Genomic DNA, 15,057 nt, shown 5'->3' on the forward strand with positions numbered 1-15,057 from the left:
GGAGCTGTGTACGCACACAAAGTGCACCCCCGCCATCCCAAAAGAGGTCGCATTTGGCCGGAATGGTTGATGCGTTTAGTTTTGTGACGCTCTTCTTAGAAGCCCATCTGAGCGATTTGACACTCCCCCCCCCCCCCCGTGTGTTTTGCAAGGCCAATATGTAGGCGGTGCTGGGGTATCTTTATTTAGAGTTACATGTGTGTCTTCAGTCCTGGGAACCAGGGCAACCTTATAGAAAAGGGTTAGGCCAAACAGAAAGGGCTGACCTTTTGAATCGATTCCTTTTTGGAGCTTTACAATGGGAGCACTTCCTCCTCCCTCCCTCCTTCCTATTCTCTGCCCCAATAATTAAATGTTCCAGAAATTCACAGGGCTGCTCAAAAAAAGAGGGGGTGCCGCCCATCAGGCATTTTGATCATATTTTGTGTCAGGTTCCAAATTTGAGTGGAACATTGCTATTTCAGATTTCCTTCAATGGCCTATTGACACCACATATATACAGGACCCCTGAAATGGAAAGGCACATGTTGCACTCAGTGGGAATGGGCAATAACATACACATCAGTTTCTACGTAGACATAATCATTAGAAGTCTGTCCACATTCTAACCCGATTGAGTGGAAAAGTCTTGCAATAATGACCTCAGATCCTTTCATAACCCCAAACGCCGCGAATTCCCCTTCAAAGAGTTTACTCGCAACTTTTACCAATGTTAAGCTTTTAGTCTTTAGAGAATTGGGACTGAGGGGGGTCCTGGCCAGGTTTTAGATGGAGATGGAGGCTGACAAGTGGAAAACAGCTCAGATGGATGCCGGAACTTCAAACGCCTCCTTTGCTAATGTTCTTCTTTTAGACTTTAATTTTTTTTTTGCCCATCATGGGGAGGGGGGAGTGGTGGGGGAAGGGAGTTGTCATTTTTTTCCTGGCGGCCTTCCGGGAGGCCAGTAGTGTTTCTGGGTCAGTAAATCAATGGGTGAAACCTTGTGGAACAAGCTTCTCGCTCAGAACTAAATACCTGTTGTACAAAACTGCAAATCCCTCAGCGGATTCCCAACAAATACAAAAACAAAACCGGCCAGTTCCTAAAGAGCATCAGATTGGCTCTTCCTTCTTTGCTACGATCGGAAATCATCTCTCATAAGCTGCCCTTTATCTTGAAGATACCGTTAACAGCACGTCATCCTATAAACGAACCTGCACTCACACGCTTACCATTTTACGGAATTTCTAATCAATTGATCCGAAATCTCCGAGCCACTGGTGAATTATAAACTACTTAATTTGTGCCGAATATTGAAAACCCGTTAAAAAGCAAGCCGAATTACTGCTCATGTAAATTCTTTCATCACTAACCTGTTGGACTATAATTTGGAGAAAGATTAGTGATATAGAGAATGCAAGTTTCATGACCTATTAGAAAATCCACAATCTTGGTTAATACTTCTTTTTTCGTTGACAGCCTGTTCGCTGTGAAAATCATTAATACTCACTTGGAGAAAATAACAACGTGGCACACGAATTCGTGCTTCCCCACGTTGGAATGCTGGCACAAGTTATTTTGCAGTCAATGAACTGTGCGTCTGCACGACCTCCCCAATGACTGCTTTTAGGCAAAGCTAAAAATCACACAACACCAGGTTACAGTCCAACAGGTTTATTTGGAAGCACTAGCTTTCGAAGCGCTGCTCCTTCGTCAGGTGGTTGTGGAGTACAGGACACAGAATTTATAACAAAAAATTACAGTGTCATACAGTAACCTGGATTGTTAAATTTATCACTGTTTGTTCAATATATCACTGCATGACACTGTAATCTTTTGCTATAAATTCTGTGTGCTACGATCTTATACTCCGCAACCACCTGATGAAGGAGCAGCGCTCCGAAAGCTAGTGCTTCCAAATAAACCTGTTGGGACTATAACCTGATGTTGTGTGATTTCCTTTTAATTTTGTCAGTTCAGTTGGCTGGATTATTGGTTTGCAGAACAGTGTGATACCAACAACGTGGGTTCAACTCCCATCACTGGTTTGAGGTTACCATGATGGACTCTCCTTCTCAATCTCTTCCCCCATCTGAGGTCTGGATGCCCTCAGGTTAAATCACCACCAGTCGCTTGTCTCTAATAAGAGAGCAGCCCCTATGGTCTGGTAAGACTATGGCGATACAACAGCCAACACCGGCTCCTCCACATCATGCATTTTGGGTATTTAGCTCCCGGTGTTCTCCCTTCGTTGAAAAAGGCGCTTGTTTCTGATCCATCTACACCGAGAACGCCTCTGGGCTGGTTTGTAAAAACGCCATTTAAAATTAGCTTCGTGGTTCTAGATAATCTTTTACTGACTTTTTTTGTAAAATTATCCTTTCATAGTTTTAAGCTTTTTTGTTTTCTTAACGTCTTTGCTAACAGTAAAACTGAAAGCAGCGGTTTTCTCTCGACTTGTCAATGTATTCATGCTTAACTCATTACTTAATTCACCTCTTCCCATTTACAGGCTTCAATTATGCTAATTAGAATCTATTGCCTAATAATTACATATTTCCATCGCTAAACAACTTGTTGGTACACAAAAAAACGGGGCATTGCAATTCTGAAAAGATAGAGAAAAAAAGCACCAATTGTTCCTCTAACGAACGAGAAAATTTCAGGGAACGTGGTTAAACAGATAAATAGAAGCAAGTTTCATGAGCCTAATGTCCTCAATAGCGACACTGGTTGCATTTAATATTTACCGAATAGAAACTTTTCTAAGAAAAAGGTTGACAACATTAAATGTAAGTAATTACAATAAAATATTCAGAAAAAGAAAACAAATTACCCTTGTAGTTGCTGACATGAGTGTTACTTTCCACATTTCATTGAAACCCTTCCTATTTCTCTCGTTACATTATGCGCGCGAAGTCCCAGATGAGAGCTATCGCCGACCATTGGTTTTAATTGAGGGAAAGTGGTCGGAAGTGAGAAATAGACTTGGGTCAAGGGGAAAGTGCCCATTTTCTGCACCTCCCCTTCCACTCTCCTGCAAATAAAACATTTATCCACATTCGATTCGCCTTTGCTATTAAACCTTTGCTAGCATCACAGCGCTTTCCCTGTGTAATAAACCTTTGATTTATCCCCAGCTTGTAACTGTGGGATTGGCGAGTCCACTGATGAGGTGCCAACACTGAACGAATCTTATCCTCGAAAAAGGACATATAACCTTTACCTTCTCTTCAATCAGGCTCTATCAGGTTAGGATAGGTCCGGAAAATCTAAAGCCTCGTCATGCGACATAACCATTCCTGTTTTTTTTAAAAGAAAAGCTGGCTGGAACACTGCAGCGTCAGATCAATTGCAAAACGAGTTTTTGAATGCAAGACTGAATTTCCAAAAAATATAAATGATATTTATGATTTGGAGATGCCGGTGTTGTACAGGGGTGATCAAAGTTAAAAATCACGCAACACCAGGTTATAGTCCAACAGGTTTATTTGGAAGCTAATGGTTCCAATTAAACCTGTTGGACTATAACCTGGTGTTGTGCGATTTTTAACTAAGTAATATTTACATTGATATATCCTTCTGTACTGGTGCGAACTAAACAGGAGATTACAGAGTATAGCAATTTGAACTTGCAGCTTTGTTGATGGTTGTTTGAAAGGGCAAAACGAGAAAGCTTTTAAAACTAATAGATATCCCAGTGTTTTCCATAATTTTGGAGCTTTAATTGTATATTGACTGTTAGTATGTGGAGTCAATAATGCAATAGAAAAAGCTGTGGATTAGTGTAATTAATGTATTCATGTATTTCAGTGTTGTTGCTTGCTTACGGGAGCTCTTAACCCTTTGAACTTTTCTAATTGAAAGGAAACTCCCTGATCACAGCGGTCCAAACACCTCCACTTGCTTTTTAACAGCAGGTTGTAAATTGCAGGATCATTATGTGGTGAACCGTGGTTAATTTTTAAATGCGCGATCGATAATTGAACAGCAACTAGTTTTATACTGAGCCACATCAAATGTAGAGCAATTCCCCAAAGTAGAGTCGTGAGAATCTGATAAGCAGCGTTTATGAACTGTACAAAGGGACATTAATATTCATTTTTTAAATCTACCCATATCTCACAATTGCAACGGAGTCTTCAATATCTTTTCTTCGTTGATGATCCTAATGAAAAAGTAGTTGAACCCATCGGCTCTGGAACACTGTCTCCCCCTTGAGGTTTCTAAAGTACTATTTCTGCTGGTCCCACAGCACAATCGACAGTTGCTCAAACACGAAGAATTTAGGCGCAAAATGCCATTTTCAAAATTGATTTCAACAAAATAAACTTCCGGTAGTTTTCTGAACACTGGATAAATCAAACAAAGCTGTGAATAGTTTTCGCCCTGTGTTGGAAACAACTCAAGATGTGAAATAAAGTTTTTTTGTGATAATTTAATAAGTTGTTGCGAACTGAATATTGTCACTGGGAATAACATAAACTATAAATACACCAGAAAAGGTCGTTTCTATCAAAACAGATTGCAACACTTTTCCATAGCCTGGCCTGAACATTTAACAATGAAAGGCAACATCATTTCTTTTTAAGAAGATTTGGCACTTTTTGAATATGGGGAAGTAATTATAAGTAGGGAACTCTACGATTTGTGGCTTTGAGAGTAGCTCTCAGCAGTAATATCAGAAGCCAGAACACTAACATTTTGATGATCCTGACATTTTCTCATAATACAGATCTCTCCAACATTAGCCAACATAAAGGAATCATTTCTGCACGAAGTTAATGCTGTTAAACATTGTGAAAAATATGAAAACAACTGTCTACAGCTTTCTGTTCATTTTGAAATAATGTGATGCTATTATTTGATTAGTTAATTATAAATAGAAAAATTCTACAGTGAATAGCAGTATAAGTGCACCACTTCTCCTTAAGAACCATTTATCCTGAGGAATGGTCTTCAGAGCTGTATCACTTTATGTATTCTCAAGTCCAATGAAATCCATCCTTGGGCCATATGTGTGGCCTTTTGCTTTGTTTAAAGACATTTGAATAAAGTCATTGCTTGCCAATGAAATGGATGCCAGAAATTGTGAAGAATCTCGCATGTACACCACTTTTGATGAGTCACAGCCACTTTCTTAAAGCTGCAGTGCCCCAAGTTGGCAAGATATCACTGACTAAAACATCAGTGAGCATTCCTACAAATTGGAAATGTTGGATTGAGCTCTTGCTTACCTGAGTTTCAGATCTTCATGATGGCAAAACAGAGTTAACATTTTATTCAAATTTACTCTTTGGAGTTCCAAAGAAGAGTAATTTTATTTAAAACATAACTCTGTTTCTCTCTCTACAGATGCTGCCAGTCCTGCTGAGTTTTTCCAGCACTATCTGTTTGTATTATGGATTTAAAAATGGCCAGACAGTAAACTCGAGAACAGCTCAGTACTTGCAATACTTTTTATTATCTTGCAGCTTAGAGTCATGACTCAGACCAAACAAGATTGTTATGAGTCATAGTCATAGAGATGTACAGCATGGAAGCAGACCCTTTGGTCTAACCCGTCCATGCCGACCAGATATCCCAACCCAATCTAGTCCCACCTGCCAGAAATTCACAGTATTATAACACAGGTCCGATCAGAAAAGTTAGGTCTATTTTTCTGATTCATCGGCGTTCATTTCTAAGAGACTAGGTTCTGGTTTTTAGCAGAAACACAAGGATGATGAGTGAGAATCAATGTCATGATAGTACAAACCACGGTGTGCTGAGACTAACTGCCTAGAGAAAAAAACAGAAATTCTGTTTCTCAATAGTTTGCTTTCCTTAGTTCTGAATGATTTGTTGTACAAACAATACAAAACTGTTGTCAGACTACAGTTTGAATATTGTGAACAGTTTTGGGATCCTTATCTAAGAAAAGATGTATTGGCATTGGTGGCAGTCCAGAGACGGTTTCACTAGGCTGATCCTGGGTATGGAAAGGTTTCTTATAAGGAAAGGTTGAATATGTCATTCCTGTACTCATTGGAGTTTAGACAAGTGAGATAAAATCTTATTGAAGCATGGAAGATTCTTAGGTATTTTCACAGGGTAGATGTGGAGATGTTGTTTCCCTTTTTGGGAGATTCAAGGACCAGAGGGTATCTTCTCAGGGCAAGGGGTCACCCACTTAAGACAGAAATGAAGAAGCAGTTTCTTTTTTATCTTGGAAAAAAATCAAACTGTGGAATTTTTTTTACCACAGAGAGCTGTTGAAGATATGTTGTGAAGTATATTTAAGGCTGAGGTAGACTAAATTTTAATTAGTAAGGAAATCAAGGGTCATAGGAATAAGGCAAGAAAGTGGAGTTAAGGCTTGTCAGATCACGCATCATTTCATTGAATGACAGAGCACATGCCATGGACTAAGTGGCTTACTTCCACTCCCATATCTTATAACCTTATTATAGGAATATATAATGGTAATTCAACCACAAGAAATGTTCAGTTTGAAAGTAGTTGCAGTTTGAAAATTTGCGCTTATTTCACAGTAATCCTAAATTTGTGAAGTGGGAAGGAGTCATTTAACACAGCATTACCTTATTTATTTTTAATTATTGTGCTCTATCACTTATAGTAAACAAGCAGCAGCTTGCACTGAGGCACAATTTTACATAAAAGTTAAATTGGGGGATTCAGTCAACTAGTCTGTGTTAGTATTAATATCCCATGCAAGCAGACTTCCTAAACCTGTGTATCTAATGTCTATTTATTAATCTTACTTTCAAGTGCCAATTTAACCTATTCTTAATGTTACTTTATCTCTAAACCAGTCCCTATTGTAATAATGCATTCCACAACTGCAGAACATCCTGTTTAGAAAACTACTCCTGTTGTGCCCTTAACACTATTTAATTTAATCTTATGTCTATATCTCCATATGACAGACCCCTCAATCACCAAAAAAATTTGCCATTTATCAAATTTTAAGCACCTCTATCAAATCATTATACAATCTCCACTTTCTAATGATAGTTTGCAATATTTACTTTCTTGAACAATAAGCTCCAGACCTCCTATCATATTATCATTTTCATTTTATGATACAATGCCACCCACATTTAAAATTATGAATCTTAATAGATGCTATTTCATGTGAAAATTGAGAAGTGGGATTGAGCCATTATATACAAAATGTTGCATTGTTGTCTTGAACAACTGTGAAATAGGAGAGAGTGAGGACTGCAGATGCCTCCTTCACTGCCAAACTGTTACCGCCCGATGCCTGGAGGAACACCCCAAATTCCACCTTGGAACCCTGCAACCACATGGAATAAATATGGATTTCAACAGCTTCCTCATTTCCCCTTCCCTCACATTATCCCAGTCCCAAGCCTCCAACTCGGCACTGCCTCTGGATCTGTTCATCACTCCCCCCTCTGACCTATCACCTTCTCCCTCACCTTCATCCACCTATCATTTTCTCAGCTCCCTTCCCCCCCAGTCCCACCCCCTCCCATTTATCTTTCAGCACTGACCCACTAGCCTCAATCCCGATGAAGGGCTTTTGCCCAAAACGTCGATTCTCCTGCTCCTCGGATCCTGCCTGATCTGCTGTGCTTTCCCAGCAATACATTCTCGACAACTGTGAAATAGTTAAGGCAGAACAATGTTGTCTCAAGTCAATTGTATTCAACTTCTGCCAGAAAGAAAGTCTTCACAGAGGCTTTAATTTGTGGATCTAGGCATTAAAGAAATATAATCCTGAGTGTTTAAAGAAAATAGATAGGAATCTTTACTGGACTATGAGGCATGTGCTGCATGAGCAGAAATTTAATAGGAGTGATACATTACTATGATAGTTAAGCATCAGCAAGTATTTTCTTTTATCATAATTATAGAGATACTACATGTGGCAATATACATGCAAAGAAATTAACTTTAATTTATCATTCATTCTTTTATCAGATGTGGGTGGGACTGACTAGGCTAGCATTTATTACTCATCCTGAACCACCTTTTGGGACCATCACCCTTCATGTTAGCAGGGGAGTTTCAGGATGTTGACCTGACTGCAATAAATGAATAATGCTATACCTGAAATTCAGTGCAATGTGTGGCTTAGAAAGAAGGAATATTTGTGCAGGAATAGGTCATTCAGCTCCTTGAGATTGCTTTCCTGTACTAGATCATGTCCAATCTTCTACATCGACACCATTTTAAAAAAATAGAATCCCTACAGTGTGGAAACAGTCCCTTTGGCCCAACAAGTCCACAGCAACCCTCCGAAGAGTAACTCACGCAGACCCATTCCCCTACCCTGTTATCCTATATTAACTATGGGCAATTTATCATGGCCAATTCACCTAACCTGCACATCTGTGGACTGTGGGAGGAAACCGGAGCACCCGGAGGAAACCCACACAGATACAGAAGAATGTGCAAACTCCATACAGACAGTTGCCCAAGGCTGGAAGTGAACCCAGGTCCCGGGTGCTGTGAGACAGCAGTGCTAATCGCTGAGCCACTCTGCTGCCCATTTTCCAAACCACCACTACATCCCTTAACATCATTAATATGTTGTAACCTATCAATTCTTATCATGAATTTCCACAGCTCTCACCGGTAGAGAATCCCAAAGATTCATTGTGCTCTGAGTCAGCGTTATCTCAATTGATATGGCTTGTCCCTTATTCTGAGACAGTGTCCCCTGGTTATGGATTGCCCAGCCAGGCCAAACATCCTTGCTGCATCTACTCTGTCTAGCCCTTTAAGAATTTTGTAAGTTTGAACAAGATCACCTCTCAACTTTCTAAACTCTCAGGAATACAGGCCCAGTCACCTCAGTCTTTTTTCATTGTACAGTGCCAATATCCCAGGAGTTAATCTGGCAAATCTCCATTGCACACCCTCTCTAGCAAGTACATCCTTCTACAGTAAGTGGGCTAAGACTGCACAGAATACTGCAGGTGCAGTCTCACCAAGGTTTAAACATTTGAAGTAACACATTTTTACTCCTGTACTGAATCCTTTTGCTGTCAAGGCAGAAATGTCATTTACCTTCTAGTTCTTTTGAACCTGCATATTAGCTTTCAGTAATTATGTAAAAGGACTCCCAGGTGCCTTTAGCTATCAATATTTCACAATCTTTCGCCATTTAAGAAATGCTCTATACCCCTATTCCTCTGACCAAAGTGAATAACCTCAGATTTATCCACATTACATTTCATCTGCTATGTTGTTTCCCACTCACTCAGCCTGCCTAAGTCCACTTGAAACATTTTGCATCATCTTTACAACATACATTTCCACCTGATTTGATGTCACCTGAAAATTTGGAAATATCATGTTTAGTTCTCCCCCAGCCCCATTCAAATCTTTGATATAGATCGTAAAGGGTTGGGACACAAGCATTGTGATTTTTGTCATACCCCATTTATCACAGCTGGCCAATCTGAAAATGACACATTTATTCTTACTCAGTGTTTTCTTTCAATTAACCATTCCTCAGTCTATATCCAAATATCACCACATATCCCATGTGCTAGCTTCCTGTGTGGGACCTTATCAAAGTACTTATGGAAATCCAAATGATCACTTCTATTCTAATAAGATTATCCTCAGAAAATTCCAACAAGTTTGCCAATCATGATTTCCCTTCATAAATTCATCTTGATTCTGCTCTGAGTATCCAATTGTCACATCACTCAGAGCAGATTGTAACATTTTCCCAATTACTGACATCAGGCAACAGATCATAGTGCCTGCCCCCCCATTTTTTCTCTCCCTCCTTTGTTAAATAGTGACATTACATTTGTTAACCCCCAATCTTCAGAGACTGTTCCAAAATATACAGAAAGATGATCACTAATGTACCCATTATCTCTATATCAACTTCTTCCAATGCTCCCTAATATAGATAATCAAGTCAGAGAGGTTTGGTACATTTCAGACTCGTTCATTTATTTTTTATTACTTTTTTGCTGTTACTTTTAGTTTTTCATTTTCACAAGTCCCTTGGATCTACTATTTCTGGGAGATGTCTTATATTTTCGTCCATGAAGTGAGGCACAAAGTAATTATTTGCCTTATCTGAGCATTTCCCTTTTTCCCATTAGAAATTCTTCTGCTCTGTCTGTGATAGACAATTGTCTTTGGTAATCTTTTTCTCTTGACGTACCTATAGAAGCTTCTACATTCTATCTTTACATTTCTTGCTCATCTGTATTGATTTTATAAATCTACTTTTCTTTGTCAGTTTCTTGGCATTTTTCTTTTAAATTCTAAAATGCTCTCAATCCTCAGGCTTAGTTTTTTTTTGACAACTTCATAAACTTCATACTTTAATCTTATGCCATCTTAAACTTTCTTTGTTAGCCTTGGTTGACCTGCTTTTCCCATTGAGTTTTATGCCTTAAAGGAATGTATGTTTGTTGCAAACTATGCATTAATTCTATTAATACTAATTATTGCCTGTCTACAATCACATTTTTACAAGGATTACCTCAGTGCACCACAGCCATATTTTCCTTTGCCTAGATTTAATATGTAATCTTGAACTAAGTTAGTTCTTTTCCAACCTTGATGGAAAATGCTATGAGGGTCAATCTTCCCTAATAAGATTTTAATTAACCCTTCTGTATTGCATACATGTTCTAAAGTAACCTGTTCCCTAGTTCTGTCAAAAAATTGCTTTAGAAAACAAACTTGTACACTTTTCAATAACTTGTCCTCCATAGCATTGGTGCTCAGTCTCCATGAAGATTGAAGTCACTTATGATTACTGCATTACCCTTATTACATGCACTTCTTATTTCCTAATTTAGTCTGGGCCCAACATTTCCACTACTACACTGTAGCCCATAAAGATCTCCTAACAATTTTTGTTGGTCCTTGCTGTCTATTAGTTCCATCCAAACAGATTCTTCATCTTCTTCCAATCTAAGATCCTCTCACACTAATGCATTGATGTTGTATTTTATTAGCAGCACTACCTTACCTTTGTTTCCTTTTTACTGCCTTGCCAACATGTTGAATATCTTTAAATGTTCAGTTGTAGCCTTGGTGATGCTGAGCTGCATCTTCTTAAATCATACCTGTTCACTTCTATTTGGGCATCAATTCACCTTCCTTGTTGCTAGTAAAAGATCTTGTAGGCGGTTGGATTTCCCTGCATCTGCTTCCCTACTCTCCTGGGTGGTAGTAGTCATAGGTTTGGTAGACACTGTCATTTGAGCCTTGGTGAGATGCTGCTGTGAATGACCTGCACTACTACCACTGGGCATCAGTCGTGGAAAGTGTGAATGTTTAATTTAATCATAGAGTCATAGAGATGTACAGCACAGAAACAGACCCTTCGGTCCAACCCGTCCATCCAACCCGTCCATGCTGACCAGATATCCCAACCCAATCTAGTCCCACCTGCCAGCACCCGGCTCATATCCCTCCAAACCCTTCCTATTCATATACCCATCAAAATGCCTCTTAAATGTTGCAATTGTACCAGCCTTGCAGAGTCTTTCTGTTAACAAAGGAGAAAAACATTTTAATAATGGAAATTCTATTGACAATTCCTGACATTAAAATTACAAAGTAAAAATGATTTATCAAAATATGTTCAATAACTAAAGCAACAAATCTGTGCTAGCATGGGTTGCTGCTGCTGCTTAGTAATGATGGAATCTAATCGCATGTGTAAACAGAGGGGAGGAGCTATTGAATAGGTGACTATTGTTGAGAATGCGTGAGTGTAGGGAAAGCACAACAGCAAGTTGTTATTGGGTGCTCCCTTTTACCAGAGTGATAGCAGCAAAATCTTGGAAGCAGGTGGTTTTTCTTCTCTTGTTACAAGGCTCAGTGGGAAATAGTTTTGTGAATCTAAAGAAAAACTGATAAGTTCTTTTCATGCCCACTGTCTATTGTGTCATTGTCACCTCTTTGTCCTGTTTATACTCCTGAAGAACTGGTTACAGCAAAATATTGTGGACTTCTGTGTTCAGAAAAGATCTTTTTCTTCCAAATTATTAATAATTGCATGCATATTTTTATGGTGCTTCAGTTGGCAGGTCTACATTTTTGCTAGATTTTGACTCTGTCTGAGTCAGACAGATATTCTCTCTGGGTTTTCTTAATTTGTTGCAAGTTATTTCTTATAAAGTATTATTAATAGTCAGCTGATTAAGTTTTGATATCTGTAGCAATCTGTAGCAAGGTCTTTGCAATTTTATAACTGAAAGGGAATTTGTGAAATTTTATTTATGAAATTACATTTGTTTGCGTTTGTATCATTTGTAGTGGAATAAAGGAGGAGATTGTAAAGCCTCAGTTTTGTTGGGTTGTTATACGTTTAATGTGCCTGTGTTGTGGATCAGTGAAAATTTTCAGTGCCAAAGTATCAATTACAAGTACAAAATTGGCCTGTGCAAAAATTTTAGCTGTTTAACAAGAAATGATCAAAATGGATAAAAATATTTTCTAGTATTTGGATAAGAATATTAAGTAGTGGAAGGACCGGGCAGATATGAATGTTTCTTTCCTGGTTTGCATTCATGTGGTTAGTCCTGCATGGTAAGGAACATTTTATGGGCTATCACAGCCCATACAATGTGTAGGATAGCACCCACAACCATCAAATCTGTTTCCCGACAGATTTTACTCTGGGATTCAGAGCCTAAGTGGTGGTCTGCGCACATAAGTGTCTGGAGCAGGGCCTGAATTTATTCCTAACTCAGAGGCTAAAACGTTACCACAGATTCTAGGATTTGTTCCTGTGGAGCTCATAAGAAAATAAAATGAACTGTAATCACATTCAATATTCGTTCCAATGCATCTTGAAATAATCTCTCTAACTTCACCAAAATCTGTTATAAAATTGAAGGAGAAGCCACTCTGCAATAAATGCTGAGGAATCTATTTTGTTTGTTTATAAGTGAATGAATTGTTTCATGATATAAAATCTTGAAACATCTCATCTGTTTATGATGAAAATGGTGCTCTCACCTTTTGAATCCCATACTGTTTTGTTCACGGCTACCTGATTCAATGTTACAATAAATAGCTGAGTTAAATGAGAGAGTATTCCATTATTTTGCAATCCCTGATTACATTGAAAGGAGTAATTTAACACCAGAAGCAAGGAAGGTTAGGGAAAATATTTGGGTGTTCTCTTATGCCAGAGTGAAATTGATAACATCTGAGTAATGGTTTGCCTTCTGTCCGAGCTAGTGTGCAATGGGAAATGGCACGGGGAATCATATGAGTAGTTCTTCCCAGTATTTCCAATTGTTAGCTATTAACTTGGATGTTGCTGAAAAGAGAAAAATCATCACAAGATCTGTCTTGCACTCATTGCAACATATGCAAGAAGGTCACATTTCTGAAAATTTAAAAATTCAGATCGTTTGAAAATTGGCAGAAACTCTGGTAATGTGTTGATCAAAGCATGAACTTTTATAAGCAGCTTGTTGCAATGAGTTGTGCAAAAGAAGGCCCTGGGTATCTTGTGGTCAGAAGATCAATTCTGTTTTCCAGTCCTATGGATTTTGGGTTTCCACATTGTTACTTGCATTTTTAACATTTAATAACTTATACATCATTATATTATTTTAATGTGGAAGTCATGAATTTTCAATGCATCTATGTCAGCTCTAACCTTTTAAACATATAAGATCCAGTTGATGGCAACACATATATAATAATTAGAAAATACTTTTCAATTTTCCTAATTAGGTGATAAGTCAACAATGAGTAACCTATATGATATATTGTATTGTTTGAACATAAGGTTCATTAAGGAATCATTATGATGGATGAGAATAGTTATGTACCTTCACATCAAAATTCCTTTGAACAGAATCCTTCAGGAAGAAATTCAGTTTACAATTGCTCATTTCTCAGGCCTATGATGGGGGCTAGTCATAGAATATTTGGGTGATGCTCTCCCATTTAGGGCACTTTTCCGAAATGCACACTTGACACGTTTCTCCAAGTTCCATTAAAGCCCGACGAACTGCCATTAGCCCAGTCTCATCCCATCTCCAGCCCTGCCTTGACTTTACAGTGCCACCTGTTCTCTTGTCCCACGCTACCTCTGAACTTATCTCCAGGTTGGCACAGCATCAGAGCCATCCAGAGTTTGCCGGTCAATAAGCTGCATGGCATGATTAAATCACCACTTTTATTAAATGAGGCCCAAAGTTAAATTTGCCTCAGGTTAGCACAAACTGACCCTGAAGCAGTTGCTTCACCAACATGCTGACTGTTTTGGATCCAAGTCCAATGCCTCATCCTCAAAGTATATGGTCAGACGTGGAGCACCTGGATGAGGTGTTGGTGAGTTGACAGATGCATTGCCTTTTGGCAATTCACCACAGGTAAGGCAGGAGAGAAGGAAAATTCAACAGAAAAAAATCATGGCAATAGCCTTTCCATAATTACTAGGTTTGAATTTAATGCAATGTGTTCAACAAGCTCTAAACCAGTATGTCTCTTTCATTTTGGAAACAAAAATTTAAGTTAAATTCTCTCTACTAAGTCAGACAAATGTTTAAAATCAAAACTAATCAGAAACCAAGCAAATCTTTAAGTGACAATGGGATTGTGAATGATTCAATAATGCAAAGGTCAACACTTTCATAAACCAGCAGTAATGACATTCATTCAAAATTTCTTCTTAAATTTACAGTGTATCTTTGTAATATTTTGTAGCGTTAAGTTGTAATGAAAATGACGGTGACCACATGGACAGAGAACAGCAGTACCCTCCCACTCAGAAGACAAAGCGCATGCGCACCTCCTTCAAGCACCACCAGCTGAGGACCATGAAGTCTTACTTTGCCATTAATCACAATCCTGATGCCAAGGACCTGAAACAGCTAGCACAGAAGACAGGGCTTACAAAGCGAGTTCTGCAGGTAAGAAACCTCTGTTGAATTACTGTTGAAATTCTGTTTCTCAGGCAATCTGTCTGTTTTTGTTCTCCCAACCTCACTGTTTTTTTTGGATAATATGTAATTACATTTATATTTCAAAATAACATGTCTTCACACGTGTGGCACTTTTTCAAGCGTAAGTGGTCATTTGGTCGAACTTCTCAA

The 15,057-nt window shown here is 38.6% G+C and overlaps 1 protein-coding gene across 1 annotated transcript in view; it reads left to right on the forward strand.

Annotated features, from left to right (window-relative positions):
- LOC122564833 (LIM/homeobox protein Lhx2-like) overlaps nucleotides 1-15,057 on the forward strand; it is a 39,498-nt gene that overhangs the window by 6,712 nt on the left and 17,729 nt on the right. Inside the window, 1 exon segment of the mRNA XM_043720143.1 lies at nucleotides 14,669-14,874. Coding sequence (XP_043576078.1) covers nucleotides 14,669-14,874 — 206 coding nt within the window.

The sequence above is a fragment of the Chiloscyllium plagiosum genome, chromosome 30, assembly GCF_004010195.1.
Source record: "Chiloscyllium plagiosum isolate BGI_BamShark_2017 chromosome 30, ASM401019v2, whole genome shotgun sequence".
Taxonomy (NCBI): Eukaryota; Metazoa; Chordata; class Chondrichthyes; order Orectolobiformes; family Hemiscylliidae; genus Chiloscyllium; species Chiloscyllium plagiosum.